General features: G+C 60.7%; 1 protein-coding gene and 1 long non-coding RNA gene across 5 annotated transcripts; one reads left to right on the top strand and one right to left on the bottom strand.

Annotated features, from left to right (window-relative positions):
• LOC110481825 (myosin-6) lies at positions 1-21,127 on the bottom strand. Of its 3 annotated transcripts, none has more exons than XM_085574080.1 (40): positions 20,944-21,127; positions 20,426-20,462; positions 19,361-19,583; positions 17,986-18,129; positions 17,385-17,541; positions 16,590-16,617; positions 16,372-16,480; positions 16,196-16,288; positions 15,315-15,378; positions 13,960-14,058; positions 13,744-13,847; positions 12,855-12,993; positions 12,504-12,772; positions 11,969-12,139; positions 11,516-11,825; positions 11,361-11,434; positions 11,147-11,234; positions 10,953-11,070; positions 10,747-10,870; positions 10,099-10,235; positions 9,896-10,022; positions 9,675-9,803; positions 9,335-9,577; positions 8,815-8,991; positions 8,570-8,715; positions 8,399-8,489; positions 7,709-8,098; positions 7,130-7,256; positions 6,907-7,025; positions 6,136-6,332; positions 5,410-5,593; positions 5,170-5,335; positions 4,967-5,091; positions 4,577-4,885; positions 4,005-4,208; positions 3,316-3,441; positions 2,961-3,236; positions 1,787-1,882; positions 740-874; positions 1-633 (listed from the first exon to the last, which is right to left on the bottom strand). In XM_085574080.1, the coding sequence occupies exons 3-40, from the start codon at positions 19,559-19,561 to the stop codon at positions 613-615; spliced, it is 5,817 nt and encodes a 1,938-aa protein (XP_085430206.1). In that variant the 5' UTR covers positions 19,562-19,583; positions 20,426-20,462; positions 20,944-21,127; the 3' UTR covers positions 1-612. The 3 variants fall into 3 exon arrangements, with proteins under 3 accessions (XP_085430206.1, XP_085430205.1, XP_085430204.1); XM_085574079.1 differs by having other exon boundaries at positions 19,361-19,566; XM_085574078.1 differs by having other exon boundaries at positions 19,361-19,566; positions 20,426-21,127.
• LOC146768519 (uncharacterized) lies at positions 3,428-11,588 on the top strand. 2 transcript variants are annotated; one of them, XR_014953467.1, is made up of 5 exons: positions 3,428-3,992; positions 4,092-9,565; positions 9,677-10,070; positions 10,206-11,085; positions 11,338-11,588. It is a non-coding gene; the product is annotated as an uncharacterized LOC146768519 (long non-coding RNA). The 2 variants fall into 2 exon arrangements; XR_014953468.1 differs by having other exon boundaries at positions 4,092-10,070; positions 10,206-10,284; positions 11,021-11,085.
• Positions 21,128-22,877: the final 1,750 nt, after the last annotated feature.

The raw sequence follows: 22,877 nt of genomic DNA, 5'->3' as shown, positions 1-22,877 counted from the left end.
GGTGCTGCTCAGGGTCGTGTTTTTGGGGTGGGGTGGCCGAGGGGACATTGTGTCCCTCCTGTGGCTCATTAACGGGTTAATGACGGCGTTGGGGTCCCCTCGTCTTGGACAGGGGGTAGGGGGTGTCACTGGTGGGGAGAGGGTCCACTGTGGGGTTGGGAGTCACTCATGATGGTGAGACCATCATCATCATCATGGGTCCATCATGGTGGTGGGGGGTTCATCTCATCATCATTGTGGGTCCATCTTGGTGGTGGTGAGTGACTTGTATCATGGTGGGGGGTTCCCTAGTGTGGTGTGGGGGGTCCTTCATGGTGTCACCATGGCTGGTCCCTCACGGTGGTGGCAGCTCCCTCATGACAGGGGTAGGTCACTCATCATGGTAGTCACGGGTCTCTTATCATGGTGGAGAGTCCACTATGGTGGTCAGTCCCTCAATGTGCGGTGATGGACCCCTCATGGTGATGGTGGGTCCCTCATCATCATGGTTGGTCAGTCATTGTCATGATGGGACCTTCATCGTGGTGGGTCTCTCATCATGGTGTGTCCCTTGTGGTGGCAGTGGAGTCACTCGTGGTGGGTCACTCATGACGAGTCCTTCATGGGGATGGATCACTCCTCATCATGCAGCTTCTGGAGTGGGGTGGGAGAGAAGACAGAAGGTCCAGGGGGGGTGTGGGGCAGCTGTGGGGGGTGACAGGGAATGACAGGGGATGACAGGGGGTGACAGGGGTCCCACCTTGGCTCCGATGTCACGGCTCTTGGCCCGCAGCTTGTTGACCTGGGATTCAGCGATGTCCGCGCGTTCCTCGGCCTCATCCAGCTCGTGCTGCGCCTTCCGGAACTTGGCCAGGTTGGTGTTGGCCTGTTCCTCCTGGGGGGACAGTGGGTCAGGGGGGTTTGTTCTGGGGAAGGACATCCTCCTGTCACCCCACAACTGAGATGGCTTCAAGCGTCTGTCTATCCATCCTTCTCTTCCATTAATCCATCCATCCATCCATCCATCCATCCATCCATCCATCCATCCATTCATCCATCCATCCATCATCCATTATCCATCCATCCATCCATCCATCCATCCATCCATCCATCCATCCATTATCCATCCATCCATCCATCCATCATCCATCCATCCATCCATCCATCCATCATCCATCCATCCATCCATCCATCATCCATTCATCCATCCATCCATCATCCATCCATCCATCCATCCATCCATACATACATCCATTATCCATCCATCCATCATCCATCCATCCATCATCCATCCATCCATCCATCCATCATCCATCCATCCATCCATCCATCCATCCATCCATACATCCATTATCCATCCATCCATCATCCATCCATCCATCATCCATCCATCATCCATCCATCCATCCATCCTTTATCCATCATCCATCCATTATCCATCCATCCATCCATCCATCCATCCATCCATCCATCCATTATCCATCATCCATCATCCATCATCCATCCATCCATCATCCATCCATCATCCATCATCCATCATCCATCCATCATTCATCCATCCATCATCCATCCATCATTCATCCATCCATCATCCATCCATCATTCATCCATCATCCATCCATCCATCCATCCATCCATCATCCATCATCCATCCATCCATCATCCATCATGCATCATCCATCCATCCATCCATCCATCCATCCATCCATCCATCCATCCATCATCCATCCATCCATTATCCATTCATCCATCCATCCATCCATCCATCCATCCATCATCCATCCCTCGCTCTGTCCCATTCACTCACCGCCTCCTCCGCCTGTCTCTTGTAGGCCTTGACTTTCATCTGCAGTTTGTCCACCAGGTCCTGCAGCCGCAGCAGGTTCTTCTTGTCCTCCTCCGTCTGTGGGAACAGGGACAGGGTTGGACACTGGACCAGAGCACAGCCAGAACTCCTGGGCCTCAGTTTCCCTTCCCAGACCTGGCCTGGCCACCAGGTCTATGTCCCAGGTCACCCACATCCCTTTGTCACCCAATGAATATTCTGGGTCATCTTTGTCCCTGTGGCCACCTAGTCAATGTCTTGGATCACCCATGTCCCTGTGGTAACCCCGTCAACGTTCTGGCTTGACCACGTCCCTGGGGCCACCATCTCTGCCCATTTTTGACCCCTGACATGTGTGACTGAAGAGAGGCTGTGCTGTGGTGGCCTCATCTGGTAGCTGAGTTTGACCCACCCAGGTGGTGTCACCTCATGGCTGAGCTCCTTGACGCACCCCCATGGTCTCACCCCCATGGTCTCACCTGGTAGCTGAGCTCCTTGACACACCCCCATGGTCTCACCGCCATGGTCTCACCTCCATGGTCTCACCTGGTAGCTGAGCTCCTTGATCCATCTCCATGGTCTCAGCTCCATGGTCTCAGCTCCGTGGTCTCACCCCCATGGTCTCACCTGGTAGCTGAGCTCCTTGACGCACCCCCATGGTCTCACCCCTATGGTCTCACCCCATGGTCTCACCCCCGTGGTCTCACCTGGTAGCGGAGCTCCTTGACCCACCCCATGGTCTCACCCCTATGGTCTCACCCCCCTGGTCTCACCTCCATGGTCTCACCTGGTAGCTGAGCTCCTTGACCCACCCCATGGTCTCACCTCCGTGGTCTCACCTGGTAGCTGAGCTCCTTGACCCACCCCATGGTCTCACCTCCGTGGTCTCACCTCCGTGGTCTCACCTGGTAGCTGAGCTCCTTGACGCACCCCCATGGTCTCACCCCTATGGTCTCACCCCCCTGGTCTCACCTCCATGGTCTCACCTGGTAGCTGAGCTCCTTGACCCACCCCATGGTCTCACCTCCGTGGTCTCACCTGGTAGCTGAGCTCCTTGACCCACCCCATGGTCTCACCCCCATGGTCTCACCTGGTAGCTGAGCTCCTTGACCCACCCCATGGTCTCACCTCCGTGGTCTCACCTCCGTGGTCTCACCTGGTAGCTGAGCTCCTTGACGCGCCGCTCAGACTTGCGCAGCCCCTTGACGCTCTCAGCGTTGCGCTTCTGCTCGTTCTCCAGCTCGTTCTCCAGCTCCCGCACGCGTCCCTCCAGCTTCTGCAGCTGCTTCTTGCCCCCCTTGAGCGCCAGCTGCTCGGCCTCGTCCAGCCGCAGCTGCAGGTCCTTGATGGTCTGCTCCATGTTCTTCTTCATCCGCTCCAGGTGCGCGCTCGTGTCCTGCTCCTTCTTCAGCTCCTCTGCCATCATGGCCGCCTGCCCGTGGGGGACAAGCAGGGGGTCCATGGCACGTCCTCCGCGGTGGCCCCAGTGACGGCCCCACCGCGACACTCACGTCGGTGATGGCCTTCTTGGCCTTCTCCTCAGCATTCCGGCACTCCTGGACGGCCTCTTCCACCTCTGTCTGCAGCTGGGAGATGTCACCCTCCATCTTCTTCTTCTGGTTGATGAGGCTGGTGTTCTGGGGGGACAGGGAGGGATCTCAGCAGGTGGCCCTGGGGTGCTGCCCTGTCCCTTAGAACCGCCAGGCCTTGGAGACCCCTGCTTATCTCTGCAGGTTGAAGGATCTTCTGGAGATCTTGGTGACACAACACAGAAATGGACACCTCCCTTCTGTAGACCAACCAAGCATTCCTTGGACCTTCCATGGATCAACCCAACCTCCTCCAGACCAACCCAACCCTCCTGAGACCTTCAGGAGAAGGTGGCACTGTTGGGTCTGGGTCAACTGGAGACATCCTGGGGGTCTCCAACTCAGCAAGAGTTGGTCTGCATCACCCCAATACAAACAGACTTTCCATAGACCAACCCAACCTCCTCCCACCAAATCCAGCCCTCCTTGGACCTTCCTTAGACCAACCCAACCTCCTGCAGACCAACCCTTCAGGAGAAGAGGAGGACGTTGGGTCTGCACCACTCTGAGCCACCTTGAGCTCCCCACCAAGCAATCAGAGCTGCTTCTCCTGGGCTGGAGCATCCCTGGATGGAGGTGACCCCTCTCCTGGCAGGCAGGTGAGGTCTCACCTGGGAGTGGAGGAGCTGGACCCTCTCACTGGCCTCGATCAGCTCCTGCTCAGCCAATTTCCGGGCCCTCTCGGTCTGTTCCACCAGGCCCCGGAGCTCCTCCAGCTCCGACTGCAGCAGGGTGTTCCTGCGCTCCACCATGGCCACATTCTCCTTCAGGTCTTCCCCGACCCTTGCTGCATCATCCAGCTGCAGCTGTGTGTCCTGGGGTGGTGGGAAGGGGTGGTGGGTCCACCCGGCCATGGGGTGGGGAGAGGGTGGTGGGCCCACCCAACCGTGGGCTGGTGGGGAGGGGGAGGAAGGTCCATCACACCACCCCTGTTGGATGGTGGGACCTCCAATACCCCAAGGTCCCCATGGACAGGTTTCTTCTGGTACTTCCTATACCCCAGTATTCCTCTTATATCTCAATGTCCTTGTGGACAGATACCTTCAGATACTTCCTACACCCTAATGTCCCTGTGATACCTTGGGGTGGTACCTCCATATCCTGTGGGACAGGTACCTTCAGGTACTTCCTGTACCTCCATGTCCCTATGGGACCTTCAGGCACCTCCCACATGGACAGGTACCTTCAGGTAGCCCTGCAGAGCCTTGACCTGCTTCTGGGCCTCGTTGGCGCCGCGGTTGGCGTGGCTGAGCTGGATCTCCATCTCGTTGAGGTCGCCCTCCATCTTCTTCTTCAGCCTCAGGGCCTCGTTGCGGCTCCGAGTCTCGGCGTCCAGCGAGGTCTGGAGCGACTCCACCACACGCAGGTGGTTGCGCTTCACCTGCTCCATCTCCTCCTCCTTCTCACCCAGCTTCCGCTCGTACTCTGCCTTCACCTGGTTGAACTCCAGCTGCGCCCTCAGGATCTTCCCCTCCTCGTGCTCCAGGGAGGCCTGGGGACAGAGAGGACCTTGAGGACCACAGAGGATGGACCAGGAGAATGCAGGGGTCGGGTGGGGTGGGGCTTGTCCCACCTCAGCCTCTTCCAGAGCAGCTTGGAGCTCCAGCTTCTCGGCATCGAGCTGTTTCCGGACCTTCTCCAGCTCATGGATGGATTTGTTGCCAGCGCCGAGCTGCTCCGTGAGGTCCGAGATCTCCTCTGCCCAGGAGAGACCCCGTCAGACCCCGTGGGAATGGGTGGGGAACGCCAAGGTGGACAGAGGACCTGCGCTGTCACCTTGGAGATTCTTGTTCTCCCTCTTGAAGGTCTCCAGGTGTTCGAGGGACTCCTCGTAGATGTTCCTCAGCTTGAAGAGGTCAGTGCTGAGGGCCCTGGCCTCCTTCTGTGATGCCTCCAGCTCCGTCTGAGACTCCTCAAACTTCTGCTTCCACTCGGCCAACACCTGGGGACAGCCAGGTGTCACCCCCCAGCCACCTGGCCCCACCCAGCCACCCCCAGCCTCCCACACCTGCCCACCTTGTCGAAGTTCCTCTGCTTCTTGTCCAGGGTAGCGGCAGCCGCATTTGACCGCTCCACATCGGCCATCAGGTCCTCGATCTCGTTCTGCAGCCGGTGCTTGGTCTTCTCCAGCGAGGAGCATTTGGCGTTGACGGCCTCCACGGCCTCCTCGGCCTCCTGCAGCCGCTGTGCCAACTTCTTCCTGCCCCAGGGACCACCTGAGGTCACCCGCAGGCCGGGTGGGGCCACTTGAACCTTCTCCCACCCAGCCATTGGCCAAGGTTCTTCTCTGCATCTCCTCTACCATCTCCAGATCACTCTACCTCCTCCAGGACCTTCTCCAGGGGGTGGTCTCCACCCTGACCCCACAGGAACTACATCTACTGGGAGGTGACTGAACCTCTAAAACCTTCTCCAGAACCTTTTCTGGTGGTTTCCACCTCCCCAGCCCCACAGGATCTTCATTTACAGGGAAAGACTCACTTCTCCTCCTCCAGAACCTTCTCCAGCAGGTGGCCTCCACCCCTCTGACCCACAGGACCTCCATCCATGAGGAGATAAATTAACCTCTAAAACCTCCAAAATATACTCCGGTGGATGGTCTCCACCCCTGACCCCACAGAATCTCCACCTGTAGGGCGATGACTCACTTGGCCTCCTCTAAAACCTTCTCCAGAACATTCTCCCAAAGGTGATCTCCACCCCTGACCCCACAGAAGCTCCACCTGTAGGGTGATGACTCACTTGGCCTCCTCCAGCTCCTCGGTGCGTTGGATGGCATCTGTCTCATACTTGGTCCTCCACTGGGCCACCTCGGAGTTGGCCTTGGAGAGCGAGCGCTGGAGCTCGGCCTTGGCCTCGGTCTCCTCCTCGTACTGCTCCCGCAGAAGGTCCCCATCGTGCCGGGCTGACTGCAGTGCGTGCGCCAGCGCATTCTTGGCCTGGTGAGGAGAAGGTGGCACCATTGGGCCCAGGTCACCTGGAGTCCTCTTGGGTTTCTCTGGCTCAGCAGGAGCTGCTCTTCATCACCACAACCCAACCAGACCTTCTGTAGACCAAGCCAACCTTCTCCAGACCAACCCAACCCAGCTTTCCTTGGACCCTATTTAGACCAACCCAACCTTCCTCAGACCTTCTGTAGACCAAGCCAACCTCTTCCAGATCAACCCAACCTTCCCTACACCTTCAGGAGAAGGTGGGACCATTGGATCCAGGTCAGCTGGAGCTTCTTGGTGTCTCCAGCTCAGCAGGAACTGATCTTCATCACTTCAAACCAACCAGACCTTCTGTAGACCAAACCAACCTTCTCCAGACCAATCCAACCCTCCTTGGACATTACATAGATCAACCCAACCCCCACCAGACCAACTCAGCCCACCCTGGACCTCCTATGGTAGAACTACCTGTAGATGGACCCACCCAACCCAACCATTCTGAACCAGTGACCACAAGAGTGAAGGACACCTGTGACCCACCTGGACCCCCCCAGGTCTTCTCACCCCCACCAGACCCCACCTTCATCTCCTCCTCCAGCTGCCTGCGCAGGTCCTCCAGCTGCTGGGTGTAGGACACCTTCCCACGGGTCAGCTGGGACACCAGCGCCTCCTTCTCCTCCAGCTGCCGCGACAGCTCACCTGCGTGGGTGGGCGGGGCTTCAGGTGGGGTGGGGGCCAGGTGGGGTGGGGGATGGGGGTGCAGAGGTGGGGCAGGGCTTGGGACCCCCTGGGCCAGCTCCCACCGTTCTCCGTCTGCAGCTTGGCCCGTTGGGTGTTGGCGTCATTGAGGACACGTTGGGTCTCCTCCAGCTTTGCCAAGTGCTCGGCAGCCTGGTCCTCCATGGAGCGCGACACCTTCTCCATGGCCACCTGCAAGGAGGGGCCAGAGGAGGGATGGGGCTGGAGGCAATGGTGGGGTGGATGAGCCCCATTGCTGGAGGTGTCCAAGGCCAGGCTGGACAAGGCTTGGAGCCACCTGGTCCGGTGGAAGGTGTTCCTGGGTGGGATTCACCCAACCCTGCACTCAACCCAGCCCACCCACGTGGAGAGTCTTCATTTCAACCCAACTCAGGTCAGGTCAGCCATGTGGAGACTCTTCAGCTCAACCAGTGGAAGGTTCTTCACAGCAACTCAACCCAACAAGGTGGACGCTCATCCCAACTGAAGCAGTTGGAGACTCTTCAGCCCGATTTAACCCAGCCCAGCCTGGTGTAGTGGAAGGTGTCCCTCCCCAGGGGTTGATGGAACCAGATGATCCCAGCGGTCCTGTCCCGCACAAACCATCCCATGACTCCCCGCTGTCCATCTCAACCTCCTCCTACCTTAGACTTGATCAGCTGCTCCACGTTGGCACTGAGGTCATCCAGCTCCAGCTTGAGCTCGCTCTTCTCCTTCTCCAGCTTCTGCTTGACGCGCTGGAGGTTGTCCAGCTGCTCGCCCAGCTCGGCCACGCTGTCGGCATGTTTCTTCCTCAGCGCGGCCGCCGTGGCCTCGTGCTGCAGCGTGGCCTCCTCCAGGTCCCGCCGCAGCTTCTGGAATTCCGCTTCCCGCTTCTTGTTGAGCTCCAGCTGGGCCGAGGTGGCACCGCCGGCCTCCTCCAGCCGCTCGCTGAGCTCCTCCAGCTCCCGCGACAGCTCCGAGCGCTGCTTCTCCACCTTGGCCCGGCCCGTCCGCTCCGCCTCCAGCTCCTCCTCCAGCTCCTCGATCCGCGCCTGCACGCCAAGAGGGAGATGAGAGGCAGGATGGGATTCACCCAACCTCTCCACTCAACCCAACTTTACAACTGGAGACTGTTCAGGTCAACCCAGCCTGCTGGAGACTCAACCCAGCCCAACCAGCCAGAGACTCTTCAACCCAACCTACACCAGCCCAACCAAGTGGAGCCTCTTCTACTCAGCCCAACCACCTTGAGACTCTCCAACTCAACCATCAGGTTACTCTTCAATTCAACCCAACCACCTGGACATTCTCTAGTCCAACCCAAAAAGACACAGACCTAACTCCACCCCCACCTGTAGCTCCTTCAGCTTCTTCTGGAGCTGCAGAGCCAGCGCCTGCTCATCCTCGATCCTGCTGTTCTGCTGGTGGATCTCAAACTCCTTCCTGTGGAAGAAGGTGGGGCAAGTGAGGCCTCACCTGTGGCCTTCAACTGGACCTCACATGGCAGGGGGATCCAGCCTCACTTCTTGAGCTTCTCCTCCAGCTGCTGCTTATCATTTTCCAGATCCATGATGTTCTCCTGGGTCAGCTTCAAGTCACCTTCTAGTTTTCTTTTGGCCCGTTCCAGGTCCATCCGGATCTTCTTCTCCTGTTCCAGGGAGCCTTCAAGCTGTGCAGGAACACAGAAATGGGGAGAAACCTCAAGTTTTGCTCATCTTTACCCCAGAAGTTCCTCAGCAGGGCCTAGGGTGGGACCAGCCACACTCACATCATCCACTTGCTGTTCCAGCTTGACTTTGCCCTTAGTCAAGGTGTTGACCTTGTCTTCCTCAGCCTGCAGGTCATCCAGTGTCTGCTGGTGGGATTCCTGCAGAGCCTTCTTCTCCTTGGTCAGCTTGGCAATGGTCTCGTCCAGCCCCGCCATCTCCTCCGTCAGGTTCTTGACCTGTGGGAGAAGTGTCCGGCTTCCAGCTCAGTGCCAGGGTGGGGCAGAGTTGGGGGAGGTTGGTCACCTTGGCCAATGAGATCCCTTCAATGCAGGGAAACCCAAAGAACCTTGGGTCCTCTTGATGAGCCCAACTCAACCAACACTGTATCTTCTCAACCCAATCCGCCTTGGGTCTCCTCAACTGAAACCAGTGCCTTGGGTCTTCTCAACCCAACCCAACCAGTTTTATGTCCCACCAACCCAACCCAACCAGCCTTGAGTCTCCTCAACCCATCCCTACAAGGCTGAGCAGACTCAAGTCCCCTCACCTTGAGGCCAAAGCCTCTCCCCCCATCCTCACCTTGTTCTCAGTCGCATGTTTCTCCTTCTCCACCTTGGCCAGGGTCAGCTCCAGGTCATCAATGTCCTTCTTCAGCTCCGAGCACTCGTCCTCCAGCTTCCTCTTCTTGGCTGTCAGCTCAGCGTTCATCTCCTCCTCATCCTCCAGCCGTTCTGTCAGCTCCTTCACCTTGGCCTCCAGCTGGATCTTGTTCTTGATCAGCTGGTCACAGCGTTCCTCAGCGTCGTTCAGGTTGTCCTGCTCCTGTTTTGGGGGGACAGCAAGTGAAGCGGGATTGCCCCAGGGTGTGGTGAGGGTGGTGGTCACACTCATGATGTGGTTTTGGCGTGATCTGACTCACAGCCTGCACTTGGAGCTGGAGGTCATTCTTCTCCTGCAGCATGGAGACCATCTTCTCCTCCAGCTCCTTCCGCCGTGATTCCGACTTCTCCAGAGCGTCCTTCAGCCGCCCGTACTCCTCCTTCATGTTCTGCTCCAGGAGACCCCGAGCAGGTCAAAGACCCTCATCCAACATCCCCCAGACCATCAGTGGTCCCACCCTGCCCTGCCCACCCCTCCCACCTGCATCTCCTTCTCTGTCTCCGCACTCTTCAGCAAGGGTTTGATCTTGAAGTAGAGCTTCATCCACGGCCAGTTCTTCACCCCCATGAAGGCCCGGAGGTTCCACTGGATCACCAGCAGCGCGTCCCTGTGAGGAGGAGGACACAGGTGCCACCACATCCCCACAAGTGACCAGGTGAGCAGAAGGCCCACCCCTGTCTCACCGGCGCTCCACGATCTTCTTGAACTCGAGGCGCATGAGCTGCCCCCGCGCCCGCGCCTGGATGCGGGTGATGATGCGGGACAGGCGCTCATCCCGCATCTCCTCCAGCTGCCCCAGGAGCCCTGCCTTGAAGAAGACCTGAGGGGAGAAGGTGGTGGGACCATGAGATCCATGTCTACCTCAGATGGTGAGACCACGCGGTCCATGTCCACTTCAGATGGTGGGACCATGCAGACCATGTCCACCTCGAATGGCGGGACCACACGGTCCATGTCCACCTCAGATGGTGGGACCACAGGGAAGGGGGACCACAGGATCTCCCCACAGTGTGTCCAAAGGGGTTGTGGTAGGTGAAAGGATGAGGTGGTGTCTGGGTCAATGGACAGATGGACATGTTGATGGACAGTTGGACACGGCAATCATGGGGCCTTGAGGTCCATGTTCACCTTGAATGGTGGGACCACAGGGACCACTAGATCTCACCCAGTGGGATCAAACTGGTTGCAGTGGGTGGAAGGATGGGGTAGGGGTCCAGAAGGAACAGATGGACATAGGGAGGGACAGATGGACCCGTGAATGGTGGGACCATGGGTTCCAGTACACCTGAGGGATGGTGGGACCACAGGGAACGGGGAGCACATGATCTCACCTTGGTGTGCCCAAACTTGTACTGGTTGTGGTCGATGTCGATGGAGCCCAGGAGCTTCTCGGCGCCCTTGCGGCTGTCGATGAACTGTCCCTCGGGGATGGCCGCGGGGTTCAGGATGCGGTACCTGGGGGCCGGAGAGGACACGACCCCTGAGCTCAGCCCCGGTGGGGTTGTCCCCCCTCCCCAAACCCGTTCCGTGTCCCCACCGCTGGCGGAAGTCCCCGTAGAGGATGCGGTTGGGGAAGCCCTTGCGGCAGATGCGGATTCCCTCCAGGACCCCGTTGCAGCGGAGCTGGTGCATGACCAGGGCGTTGTCCATCACACCTGTGGGAGACACAGGTGAGGGGTCAACCACGAGCCACGCCCACGCCCCGACCTCCCATCGCCACCCTCGGCTCACCTGGCTCCTTCCGCTCGTTGGGGACGAGGCAGCGGACAAAGTGGGGGTGGGTGGTCTTGAGGTTGGCCATCAGCTTGTTGAGGTTCTCCTGGGGAGGAGAGGGGACAGTGACCAATGGGAGAGCAGGAGAGGGGCTGTGGGGTGGTGGGACCACCCTCTAAAACAGGGGCTGTTCTCCCCCTGCCCCACAGCAGGTCCGGTGCAGGTTCCTCACCCGGTGCAGGGCTGAGACCGTCTGGAAGGAAGAACCTTTCTTCTTGGCTCCTTTCCCCTTCCCGCTGTCACCACCTGTGGAGGAGAGTGGTGGGATGAAGTGAGAACAAGGACAACTCCTGTGGGAGCTGTCTTCTTCACCCCACCATCACCCACCAGAATCTGCCCCGGCGTAGTTGGAGAAGAGGTGGGCCAAGAGCTTGAGGGCGGATTTCTGGTAGAGTCCCACCACTGTCTCGTTGAGGGGGTCCTTGTTCTTCTCCAGCCAGCCCAGGATGTTGTAGTCCACGGTGCCGGCATAGTGGGTGAGCGAGAAGTGGGCCTCGGACTTGCCCTTGACGTTTCGTGGCTTCCCAAAGTTGGCCGACTTGCCCAGGTGGTTGTCATAGAGTTTGGACTTGAAGGTCATGTCCGAGGCCTTGGGGAACATGCACTCCTCCTCCAGGATGGACATGATCCCCATAGGCTGTGGACAAGTAGACCTTGTTGGCCAAGAAGGACACCAAGGACAACCCAAAAGCCGCTCCTGGGGCACCTGAGGAGCTCCAACTGGACCGACCCTCCACCCTCAGCCCCCTGAGCCCCTGGAGGCTCTGGGGGAGGTGGCACCTTCTCGATGAGGTCGATGCAGGCCTGCAGGTCCATGCCGAAGTCGATGAACTCCCACTCGATGCCCTCCTTCTTGTACTCCTCCTGCTCCAGCACGAACATGTGGTGGTTGAAGAACTGCTGCAGCTTCTCGTTGGTGAAGTTGATGCAGAGCTGCTCGAAGCTGTTGAACTGGGGGAGGAGAGGCAGAGATGGGTGAAGGAGTCCATGGGGACAACTCAACAGCAACAGGACCATCAACACCAACGGGGTCAACTGAGTCCATGGGGTCAACTCAACACCAATGGGGCCAACTCAACACCAACAGGGCCAACTGAATCCATGGGGTCAACTCAATACCAACGGGGCCAACTCAACACCCAATGGGGCCAACTGAGTCCATAGGGTCAACTCAACACCAACAGGGCCAACTGAATCCATGGGGTCAACTCAACACCAATGGGGCCAACTCAACACCTACAGGGCCAACTCAACATCCAGCTGGCTCAATGCCACCCCAGCAAGGCCCAACGCCCTGCCCCGCCCCGAGCCTCACATCAAAGATCTCAAAGCCAGCGATGTCCAAGACGCCGATGAAGTACTGCCGCGGCTGCTTGGTGTCCAGCGAGTTGTTGATCCTCACCACCATCCAGTTGAACATCTTCTCGTAGACAGCCTTGGCCAAGGCCCCGATGGAGTAGTAGACCTGCTGGACACTCTGTCCCTTGGTGACGTACTCATTGCCCACCTTGACGCGTGGGTGACACAAGCCCTTGAGCAGGTCGGCCGAGTTCAGCCCCATCAGGTAGGCGGACTTGTCGGCATCTGTGGAGCGGGAGACTCGTGGCCAGGTGCCACCTCACCTGGTGACCCCTCCCTGACCTGTCACCCCCTCGCCCCGACCCACCTTCGGTGCCGTCCGGCTCCGCCTGCTCCTCCCGCTGCTTCTGCTTGAACTTCATGTTGCCGAAGTGCATGATGGCCCCCGTCAGCTTGTAGACGCCGGCCTTCTCCTCGGCCGTGAAGCCCAGGACGTCAAAGGCGCTCTGGGAGGGGTGGAGGGGGTGGGGCCAGGTGAGGGCCTGGCCTCTGCTGGTCACCACCTGTGATGGTCACCCCCTGAGGGTACCTGCCACTGTCCTTCCCAATCATTGGCCCAGCTGGCCAAGGGGGACATGTCCAGCCACGGGCTTGTCCACTTGAAGGACTTGTGCATGGACTTGTTCATCCATGGGTTTGTTTGTCCAGCTCGGGACTCATTTATCCTGGATCCATCCATCCATCTGTGCACTCATCCATCCATCCATCCATCCATCCATGGATTCACCTGTCCATGGATTCTTCCATAGATCCATTTGAGGACTTAGTCCATCAATCCATGGACTCATCCATCCATTTGAGGGCATTTATATTCACAGATCCATCTGAGGACCCGTCCATCCATTCATCCCTCCATCCCTCCTTCTAAGGACCCTCCATCCCTCCTTCACTGATCCATGGAAGCATCCATCCATCCATGGACCCATCTACCCATTTGGACCTCTATCTCCAGGGATCCATCTAGCCATCCATCCATCCATCCATCCATCCATCCATCCACCCATCCATCATCCATCCATCCATCCATCCATCCATCCATCCATCCATCCATCCATCATCCATCCATCATCCATCCATCCATCCATCCATCCATCATCCATCCATCCATCATCCATCCATCCATCCATCATCCATCCATCATCCATCCATCCATCCATCCATCATCCATCCATCTCCCTCCACCCATCCCTGCTCACGTCAGTTGCCAACAGCTCCTCGGCGTCGTCAATGGAGGCCACGGTCACCTCGCCCTGGGACACGTAACCGTAGTCGTAGGGGTTGGAGGTGACCAGCAGCATCTCTGGGGTGGGATGGAGACACCACTGAGCATTCCCAGTCTCCCCAAACCACCCCGAATTTTGGGAGAAGGGGGGAAGGAGAAGCTCGGAGGCCACTTTGGTGGCCCAGCTCACCCAGCAGCTCCGGCTTCTTGTTGGAGAGGATCTGGTAGAAGATGTGATAGTTCCGCTCTGCCTTCAGCTGGAAGATGACACGGGACTTCTCCAGGAGGTCTGGGAGGGTGGATGGGGAGAAGGTGGGATGAGGAGAGGGATGGAGAGGGAATGGTGGGATGAGGAGAGGGATGGAGACACGGAGAGATGGGTGGAGGCATGGACACATGGATGGATGAAGAGATGGATGGATAAATGACAGGTTGGATGGAGACACGAGGAGATGGAAAGATGAGGAGGTGGAGGGTCAGATGGCCGGTGGGGGTGGGATGAGGAGATGGAGGGATGGACAACAGGACAGGGGACCAGATCGTTGGATCTATCAGCCATGGAGAGGGATGGAGGGATGAACAGGATGGGTGGATGGACAGGGAGATGGAGGGATGGACAAGAGCTCATGGATCTGTCCACCACGGACAAAGGGTGGACATGGGGAGGGAGGGAGGGAGGGAGACACGAGGAATGGAGCAATGAGGAGATGGATGGAGAGACGGACAACTCATGGATCCATCAAACAGGAAGACAGACATATGGAGGGCGAGAGGGGTAGATGGAGACATGAAGAGATGGAAGGATGAGGAATTGGACAGAGGGACGAGAAGGGCTCTGGACACATGGCCAGAGGTTGGACAGAGGGACGGGAAGGGCTCTGGACACATGGCCAGAGGTTGGACAGAGGGACGGGAAGGGCTCTGGACACATGGCCAGAGGTTGGACAGAGGGACGAGAAGGGCTCTGGACACAGGACCAGAGGCTGGACAGAGGGACGAGAAGGGCTCTGGACACATGGCCAGAGGTTGGACAGAGGGACGGGAAGGGCTCTGGACACATGGCCAGGGGCCGGACAGAGGGACGAGAAGGGCTCTGGACACAGGACCATAGGCTGGACAGAGGGACGAGAAGGGCTCTGGACACATGGCCAGAGGTTGGACAGAGGGACGGGAAGGGCTCTGGACACATGGCCAGAGGTTGGACAGAGGGACGGGAAGGGCTCTGGACACATGGCCAGGGGCCGGACAGAGGGACGAGAAGGGCTCTGGACACAGGACCATAGGCTGGACAGAGGGACGAGAAGGGCTCTGGACACATGGCCAGAGGTTGGACAGAGGGACGGGAAGGGCTCTGGACACATGGCCAGGGGCCGGACAGAGGGACGAGAAGGGCTCTGGACACAGGACCAGAGGCTGGACAGAGGGATGAGAAGGGCTCTGGACACAGGACCAGGGGCCGGACAGAGGGACAAGAAGGGCTCTGGACACAGGACCAGAGGCCGGACCATGGCCACCCCCTGCTCCCACCACCCTGTGGCCACTCACAGGTCTCGATGTCGGCCGACGCCAACTTCCCGGTGGCCCCGAAGTGGATCCGGATGAATTTCCCCTGGAAAGGGGGTGGGGGAGGGTTGTGGGGGGCCATAGACCCTGCTCCATGGACCAGACCCCAGAGACCCCACCCAATGGACGCTACCCTATAGGCCCAACCCCACAGACTCCACCCCATCGATGTGCCCCACCCCACAGACTCCCCCCCATAGGACCTGTCCCACAGGCCCCACCCAATGGGCCCTACCCCATAGACCCTGCCCCATGGAATCCACTCATGGCCCCACCCCACCAGTGTGCCCCATGGACCCAGGCCCCACTCCGCAGGCGCCGCCCCACTGATGTGTCCTACAGATGCCAGCCCCACCCCATAGACTCCGCCCCATGGACATGCCCCACAGGTGTTGTCCCACAGGTCCCACCCAAAGGCCCATAGACTCCTCCCCCAGGCCCCACCCATGGCCCCACCCCACCAGTGTGCCCCACGGACTCAGGCCCCACTCCGCAGGCCCCGCCCCACTGATGTGTCCTACAGATGCCAGCCCCACCCCATAGACTCCACCCCATAGATGTGCTCCACTGACATCAGCCCCCCCCCACAGGCTTCACCCCATGGGTTCTGCCCCACAGATCTCCCCCAAGGCCCTGTAGACTCCTCCATCAGGACCCACCCCACAGACCCCACCCCACTGATGTGTCCTACAGATGCCAGCCCCACCCCATAGACTCTGCCCCATGGACGTGCCCCACAGGTGCTGTCCCACAGGTCCCACCCAAAGGCCCATATGCTCCTCCCCCAGGCCCCACCCATGGCCCCACCCCACCAGTGTGCCCCACGGACCCAGGCCCCGCCCCGCAGGCCCCGCCCCACTCACGAAGCGCGAGGAGTTGTCGTTGCGCACGGTCTTGGCGTTGCCGAAGGCCTCGAGCGCGGGGTTGGCCTGGATGATTTGATCCTCCAGGGTGCCCTGGGGTGGGGGTGACGCCGCGGGTGGGGACACGGCCAGGGGACCCTCCCCACCCTGGGGGGCGTGGCCAGGCCCCGCCCTACCTTGCTGCTGTTGGCCGCCTCCTTCTTGCGGTCGCCGATGGCGGCGATGCTGGCGAAGTACTGGATGACGCGTTTGGTGTTCACCGTTTTCCCCGCCCCCGATTCGCCGCTGGGGGGGCAAGGGGGTCACCAGGGGGTCACTGAGGGGTCACGGGGGTCGCCTGGGGGAGCTGGTCCCACCCCACACCTGTGGGGCGGCCTCAGGGTTGGGGACTCACGTGATGAGGATGGATTGGTTCTCGCGGTCTGTGGGAGGAGAGAGGGGTCAGGGGGTGAGGAGGGGTCTGGGGGGTCTTCAGCCCTCCCCAGGTGAGGAACAGGTCAGGTGGGATGAGGCTGGGGAGACATTGAGGGTCTGGGGTTTGGAGTTCTCCAAGCCCCCCAGGTGAGGAGTGGGTCAGGTGGAACAAAGTTCAGGAGATGGTGAGGGTCTGTGGGTTGGGGTTCTCCAAACCCCCCAGGTGAGGAGCAGGTCAGGTGGAACAAAGTTCAGGAGGTGGTGAGGGTCTGTGGGTTGGGGTTCTCCAAACCCCTCAGGTGAGGAGTGGGTCAGGTGGAACAAAGTTCAGGAGATGTTGAAGGTCTGGTGTTTGGGGTTCTCCAGCCCCACCCCCCAGGTGAGGAACAGGTCAGGTGGGATGAGGCTGGGGAGACATTGACGGTCTGGGGTTTGGAGTTCTCCAAACCCCCCCTAGGTAAGGACCAAGGTGCTGGGAGATAGCTGGGGGTCTTGGGGGTCTCCAGCCTCCCAGGTGAGGACCAGGAAAGGCTGGGGAGAAACTGGGTGGTCTTGAGGTGTGGCTGGGGTTCTCTACCATCCCAGGTGGGACCGAGGTGAAGGAGATGTTGGGGTTCTCCACCCTCCCAGGTGGGACCAAGGTGAAGGAGATGTTGGGGTTCTCCACCCTCCCAGGTGAGATGGGTCAAAACTGAGAGGAACCACAGGGGGCCTTGGATGTCCCCTAGTGCCCAGGTGAGCCCCAGGTGTCCCCAGCCCGTTTTTGGGGTCCCACCTGTCAGCATGTACTGGTAGGCGTTGTCGGAGATGGAGAAGATGTGGGGGGGGACCTCGTTGCGCTTTTTGCCCCGATAGGCGGCCACCACTTGGGGGTCATAGACCGGGAGCCACTTGTAGGGGTTCACGGTGACACAGAACAGCCCCGAGTAGGTCTGGGGGGACAAACAGAGGCTCAGGGGGTGACACCCCCTGGGTGGGGACACCCCCCAGGAGGGGACAATCAGGTGTGGGGAGACAAGGGGTGTGGGAAGGGGTGGGGTGGGGTTTTGGGGGGTCCAGAGTGGCTGGAGGGGCCAAGGATGGGAACTCTTTGGGGCTGGAAATGGGACATTTTGGGTCTGGGAGATTCAAGGCATCCAAGGATGTGACATTTTGGAATCTAGGCGGCCCAAAGTGATCTGGAATAGCCCCCCAAGTTCCAGGTACCACACTGACTGCTCCAGGTTCCTCACAGACCCTCCTGGAAGCCCCCCCAGATTCCAGGTGTTCCCAGAAGTAGCCCCATGGTTCCAGCCCCTCCTGAGTTTTGGGGCAGGGTCCCCACTGCCACCCTCCCCCCCATTTTTGGGGTCCCCCTGCCACCCCCGGGGTCTCACATAGATCATCCAGGCCGCGTAGCGCTCCTTGAGGTTGAAGAGCACAGCGGGCTCGTGCAGGAACGTCAGCATGGCCATGTCCTCGATCTTGTCGAACTTGGGGGGGTTCTGCTGGTGCACGTCCCCCTCCTTGACCGTCACCGTCTGGGGGACACACGGGGGTCGGGGGGTCATCAGGGGTCAGGGGGTGCTCCATATGGGAGGGGTTTGGCCTCCCATGATTGTGAGTCCCCCAATAATCCCCCCGTGTCACCAATTCCATCTTGGTCTCCACAGTGACTTCCTCCCCTCCAAGTCCATCACGCACCTCCCAGGATTCCCCCAAGCCCCTTGTGACCCTCAATGAGCTTTCTGTGACCTTCGCAAGGCCCCCAAGACCACAAGCTCCCCGTGGCTCCCCTGTGTCATCTCTCCCATCTTGATCTCTACGTCCCACCCCCAGCTCCACCACATGACCCTCCCCACAAGCTACCCATGACCCCAACCCCCCTGCAACCCGCCTAGAGCCCCCAGGTCACCTCTTCTGGCTCAGTCCCCATAGTGACACCCCCTCAACCAGCTCCAGCATGCATCTGCCTTGCCCCCCCAAACCCCCCATGAACCTCCCCAAGCCCCCCGTGACTCTCCATGTCACCTCTCCCAGCTTGGTCTCCTCAGTGACATTCCTCCCCCAGAACTCCACCCATCCACCCCCCAAGACCTGCATGACCCTCAGACCCCCATGAGCCCCCCAAGTCACCTCTCTCAACTTGGTCTCTGTGTTGATGCCCCCCCTGCCGCCCCTTCACTCGCTCTCCTTAACCCCCCGAGCCCTGTGACGCTCCTCAAGCCTCCCATGTCCCTGCACCTCCCATGACCCCAAGGTCCCCATGATGTCCCCAGAGCCCTGTGACTCTCCCTAAGCCCCCCATGACCCCCTCATGTCACTTCTCCCAGCTCAGTCTCCACAGTGACATCCCCTCGTTGTCCCATTGAGACCCCTGTGACCTCCCCCATGTCCCAAAAAGCCCCCATGACCCCAAGGTTCCTATGACCCCCCACCCCAGACACCTGTGAGCCTCCCCAAGGTCCCCATGTCCCCAAGCCCCCCATAACCCCCCAGTGTCACCTCTCCCAGCTCGGTCTCCACAGTGACATCCCCCCAATGTTCCATTGAGACCCATGTGACCCCCCCCATGTCCCCAAGCCCCCCGTGACCCCCCGGTGTCACCTCTCCCAGCTTGGTCTCCACGGTGACATGCTCTTGATGTCCCATTGAGACCCCTGTGACCCCACCATGTCCCCAGGCCCCCCGTGACCCCAAAGTTCCCATGACACCCCCAGAGCCCTGTGACCCCCTCATGTCCCCAAGCCCCCCGTGACCCCCCGGTGTCACCTCGCCCAGCTCGGTCTCCACGGTGACGCTCCCCCCTTGTCTCTCCACCACGCGGCCCCGCACGAACTCGTGTCCCGGGTGGGGGACGAAGCACTCGGCGCGGGGGTCGAAGGGACGCGTGGTGGCCGCCAGGCGCTCGCGCTCGCCCGGCCGCAGGAACGGCGCCGCCGCGCCCAGAGCCGCCAGCACCGCGTCCGCCATCTGTCCTGGGGGACGGTGTCACCTGGGGGGTGGGAACAGACCCTCACCCACCCACTGACCCCATAGACCCGCCCACAGTCATCAATGGGTCACCATGGCCATTGATTGTCCCCCACGGCCATCCCTGACCCCACAATGTCACCAGCACCGTGTCCGCCATCTGTCCTGGGGGATGGTGTCACCTGGGGGGTGGGAACAGACCCTCACCCACCCACTGACCCCATAGACCCCCCCCACAGTCATCAATGGGTCACCATGGCCATTGATTGTCCCTCACGGCCATCCCTGACCCCACCATGTCACCAGCACCGCGTCTGCCATCTGTCCTGGGGGACGGTGTCACCTGGGGGACGGTGTCACCTGGGGGGTGGGAACAGACCCTCACCTACCCACAGCCCCTTGATAGACCCCCGTGGTCATTGATTGACCCCCGTGGTCATTGATAGACCCCCGTGGTCATTGATTGACCCCCCGCGGTCATTGATTGACCCCCCGCGGTCATTGTTTGACCCCCGTGGTCATTGTTTGACCCCCGTGGTCATTGAGTGACCCCATGGTCATTGATTGACCCCGTGGTCATTGATTGACCCCCGTGGTCATCCGTGGAGTGCCACGGCCATCCCTGACCTCCCAGTGACACCGGCACCATCTGCGCCATGGGGAGGATGTCACCCAGAGGGGATGGGGATGGGGACAGACCCCACAGCCCCAGGATGGACCCCCCGGTGCCACCAGCACCGCGTCCACCTCCGCCCCACGGGGACCCCGTCACTGGGGGGACAGGGAGGGGACGGGGAGGGGACCAGACCCCCACGGCCTCCCCCCACCCCAAGTGCCCTGGCTGCCCCCCAGCACTGGCCTCACCTGGAGTCTGTAGGTCCGGTGGGTTGGATGGAGGGATCTGTGGGGACACAGGGTAAGGGGCTGCACCCCACAGACCCCTCTGCCCCCTCCACAGACCCCACAGTGTTCCCATGCACCCCATAGCCCACCCCGCGTGCCCCATGGACCCACTGTGACCCCCCAGTAACGGACATGCTGCCCCATAGACCCTCCCTGTGCCCCACAAGCCGCCCCGTGACCCACAGAAACCCTGGGAGTGCTGTAACCCACCCGCTGTGGCCCCACAGAACCCACAGCTTTTCCACGTACCCCACAGAACCCTCACGTACCCCACAGATCCCCTGTGCGCCCCACAGATCCCCTGTGCCCCATAGATCCCACAGGCTTCCCCTGTGCCCCACAGACCCCCTGCGTGACCCACAACCCACCCCGTAACCCACCAAGCGCTGGGTGCCCCACAGACCCCACAACATAGCCACAAAGCTTCCCCATAAACCCCTGTGCCCACCCGAAATGCTCCCCCCAGCCTCGCCCCCCACCCTCTGTCTCTGCCCCACAGCAGCACCTCCGGCAGCCCCGCGGCCCCACAGCTTTTATAGGGCGCTGTGGGGGGAGGTGGCAGGGGGAGGAGCGGTGGGGAGGGGAGGAGGGGGCTGATAAAGGAAGGGGAGGGGGCGGCCCCACACCTCTCCCCCCCCCCCGTGATGTCTCCGTGGTGCTGAGGGGTCTGAGCCCCCTGTGCTCACCCCATAGCGTGAGCTGTGGGGCAGATCCGGGGGTTTCCAGGTTGGGGGGTGGTTCTATAGGGCAGAGCCAGACCGCTCCCATTTGGGGGAGTCTGTGGGGCAGGGATGGGAGGGGGGTCCTTACTGGAGCATCTTCATGGGGCAGGTACAGGGGGGTCTGTCTGGGGGTTTCTATGGGGCAGGTACAGGGGGGTCTCTTTGGGGGGTTCTATGGGGCAGGTACAGGGGGATCTCTTTGGGGGTTCTATGGGGCAGGTACAGGGGGGTCTCTTTGGGGGTTCTATGGGGCAGGTACAGGGGGGTCTCTTTGGGGGTTCTATGGGGCAGGTACAGGGGGTCTCTTTGGGGGGTTCTATGGGGCAGGTACAGGGGGATCTCTTTGGGGGGTTCTATGGGGCAGGTACAGGGGTGTCTCTGTTTGGGGGTCGCCTGTGGGGCAGGCACAGGGGCATCCCTCATCTAGGGCATTCCATGGGGCACGGCCGGGGTCCCCATTCTCCCACATGGGGCAGGGACAGGGGGTTCCCATTTGGTGCGTTCCATGGGGCACGGGCGGGGTCCCCATTCTCCCACATGGGGCAGGACGGGGGGTTCCCATTTGGGGCGTTCCATGGGGCACGGGCGGGGTCCCCATTCTCCCACATGGGGCAGGGACGGGGGGTTCCCATATGGGGCACGGCGAGGTCCCCATTCTCCCACATGGGGCAGGGACGGGGGGTTCCCATTTGGGGCGTTCTATGGGGCACGGGCGGGGTCCCCATTCTCCCACATGGGGCAGGACGGGGGGTTCCCATTTGGGGCGTTCCATGGGGCACGGGCGGGGTCCCCATTCTCCCACATGGGGCAGGGACGGGGGGTTCCCATATGGGGCACGGCGAGGTCCCCATTCTCCCACATGGGGCAGGGACGGGGGGTTCCCATTTGGGGCGTTCTATGGGGCACGGGCGGGGTCCCCATTCTCCCACATGGGGCAGGACGGGGGGTTCCCATTTGGGGCGTTCCATGGGGCACGGGCGGGGTCCCCATTCTCCCACATGGGGCAGGGACGGGGGGTTCCCATATGGGGCACGGCGAGGTCCCCATTCTCCCACATGGGGCAGGGACGGGGGGTTCCCATTTGGGGCGTTCTATGGGGCACGGGCGGGGTCCCCATTCTCCCACATGGGGCAGGACGGGGGGTTCCCATTTGGGGCGTTCTATGGGGCACGGGCGGGGTCCCCATTCTCCCACATGGGGCAGGACGGGGGGTTCCCATTTGGGGCGTTCCATGGGGCACGGGCGGGGTCCCCATTCTCCCACATGGGGCAGGGACGGGGGGTTCCCATATGGGGCACGGCGGGGTCCCCATTCTCCCACACGGGGCAGGACGGGGGTCCCGTTCCAGGTCTCCGGGGCAGGACGGGGGTCCCTGGCCAATGTCCCCACGCCGGGCGGTGGTGACAGCCCGTCCGTGTCGCTGCTATATCGGGACGTGCTGGGGGTCGTTATCTCGGCCCTCTCGCGCCGCCGTGGGGCCGCCGTGGGGCCGCCGTGGGGCCGGGGGGTCTGGCAGCTGTCCCGGACACGGCTCCACTTTGTCATCGCCGCGGTGACAAAGTGTCCCCGCGAGGTGACAAATTCCTGCGGGCGGGGGAAACTCCGCGCTGGGCTGCATAGAGGGGCCTGCCCCATAGAGACCCCCTGCCCCATAGAGGGGCCTGCCCCATAGAGACCCCCTGCCCCATAGA

Source organism: Lonchura striata, chromosome 2 (genome assembly GCF_050655825.1).
Source record: "Lonchura striata isolate lonStrDom1 chromosome 2, ASM5065582v1, whole genome shotgun sequence".
Lineage (NCBI taxonomy): Eukaryota > Metazoa > Chordata > Aves > Passeriformes > Estrildidae > Lonchura > Lonchura striata.
This window is presented reverse-complemented; position numbering and strand designations above follow the sequence as displayed.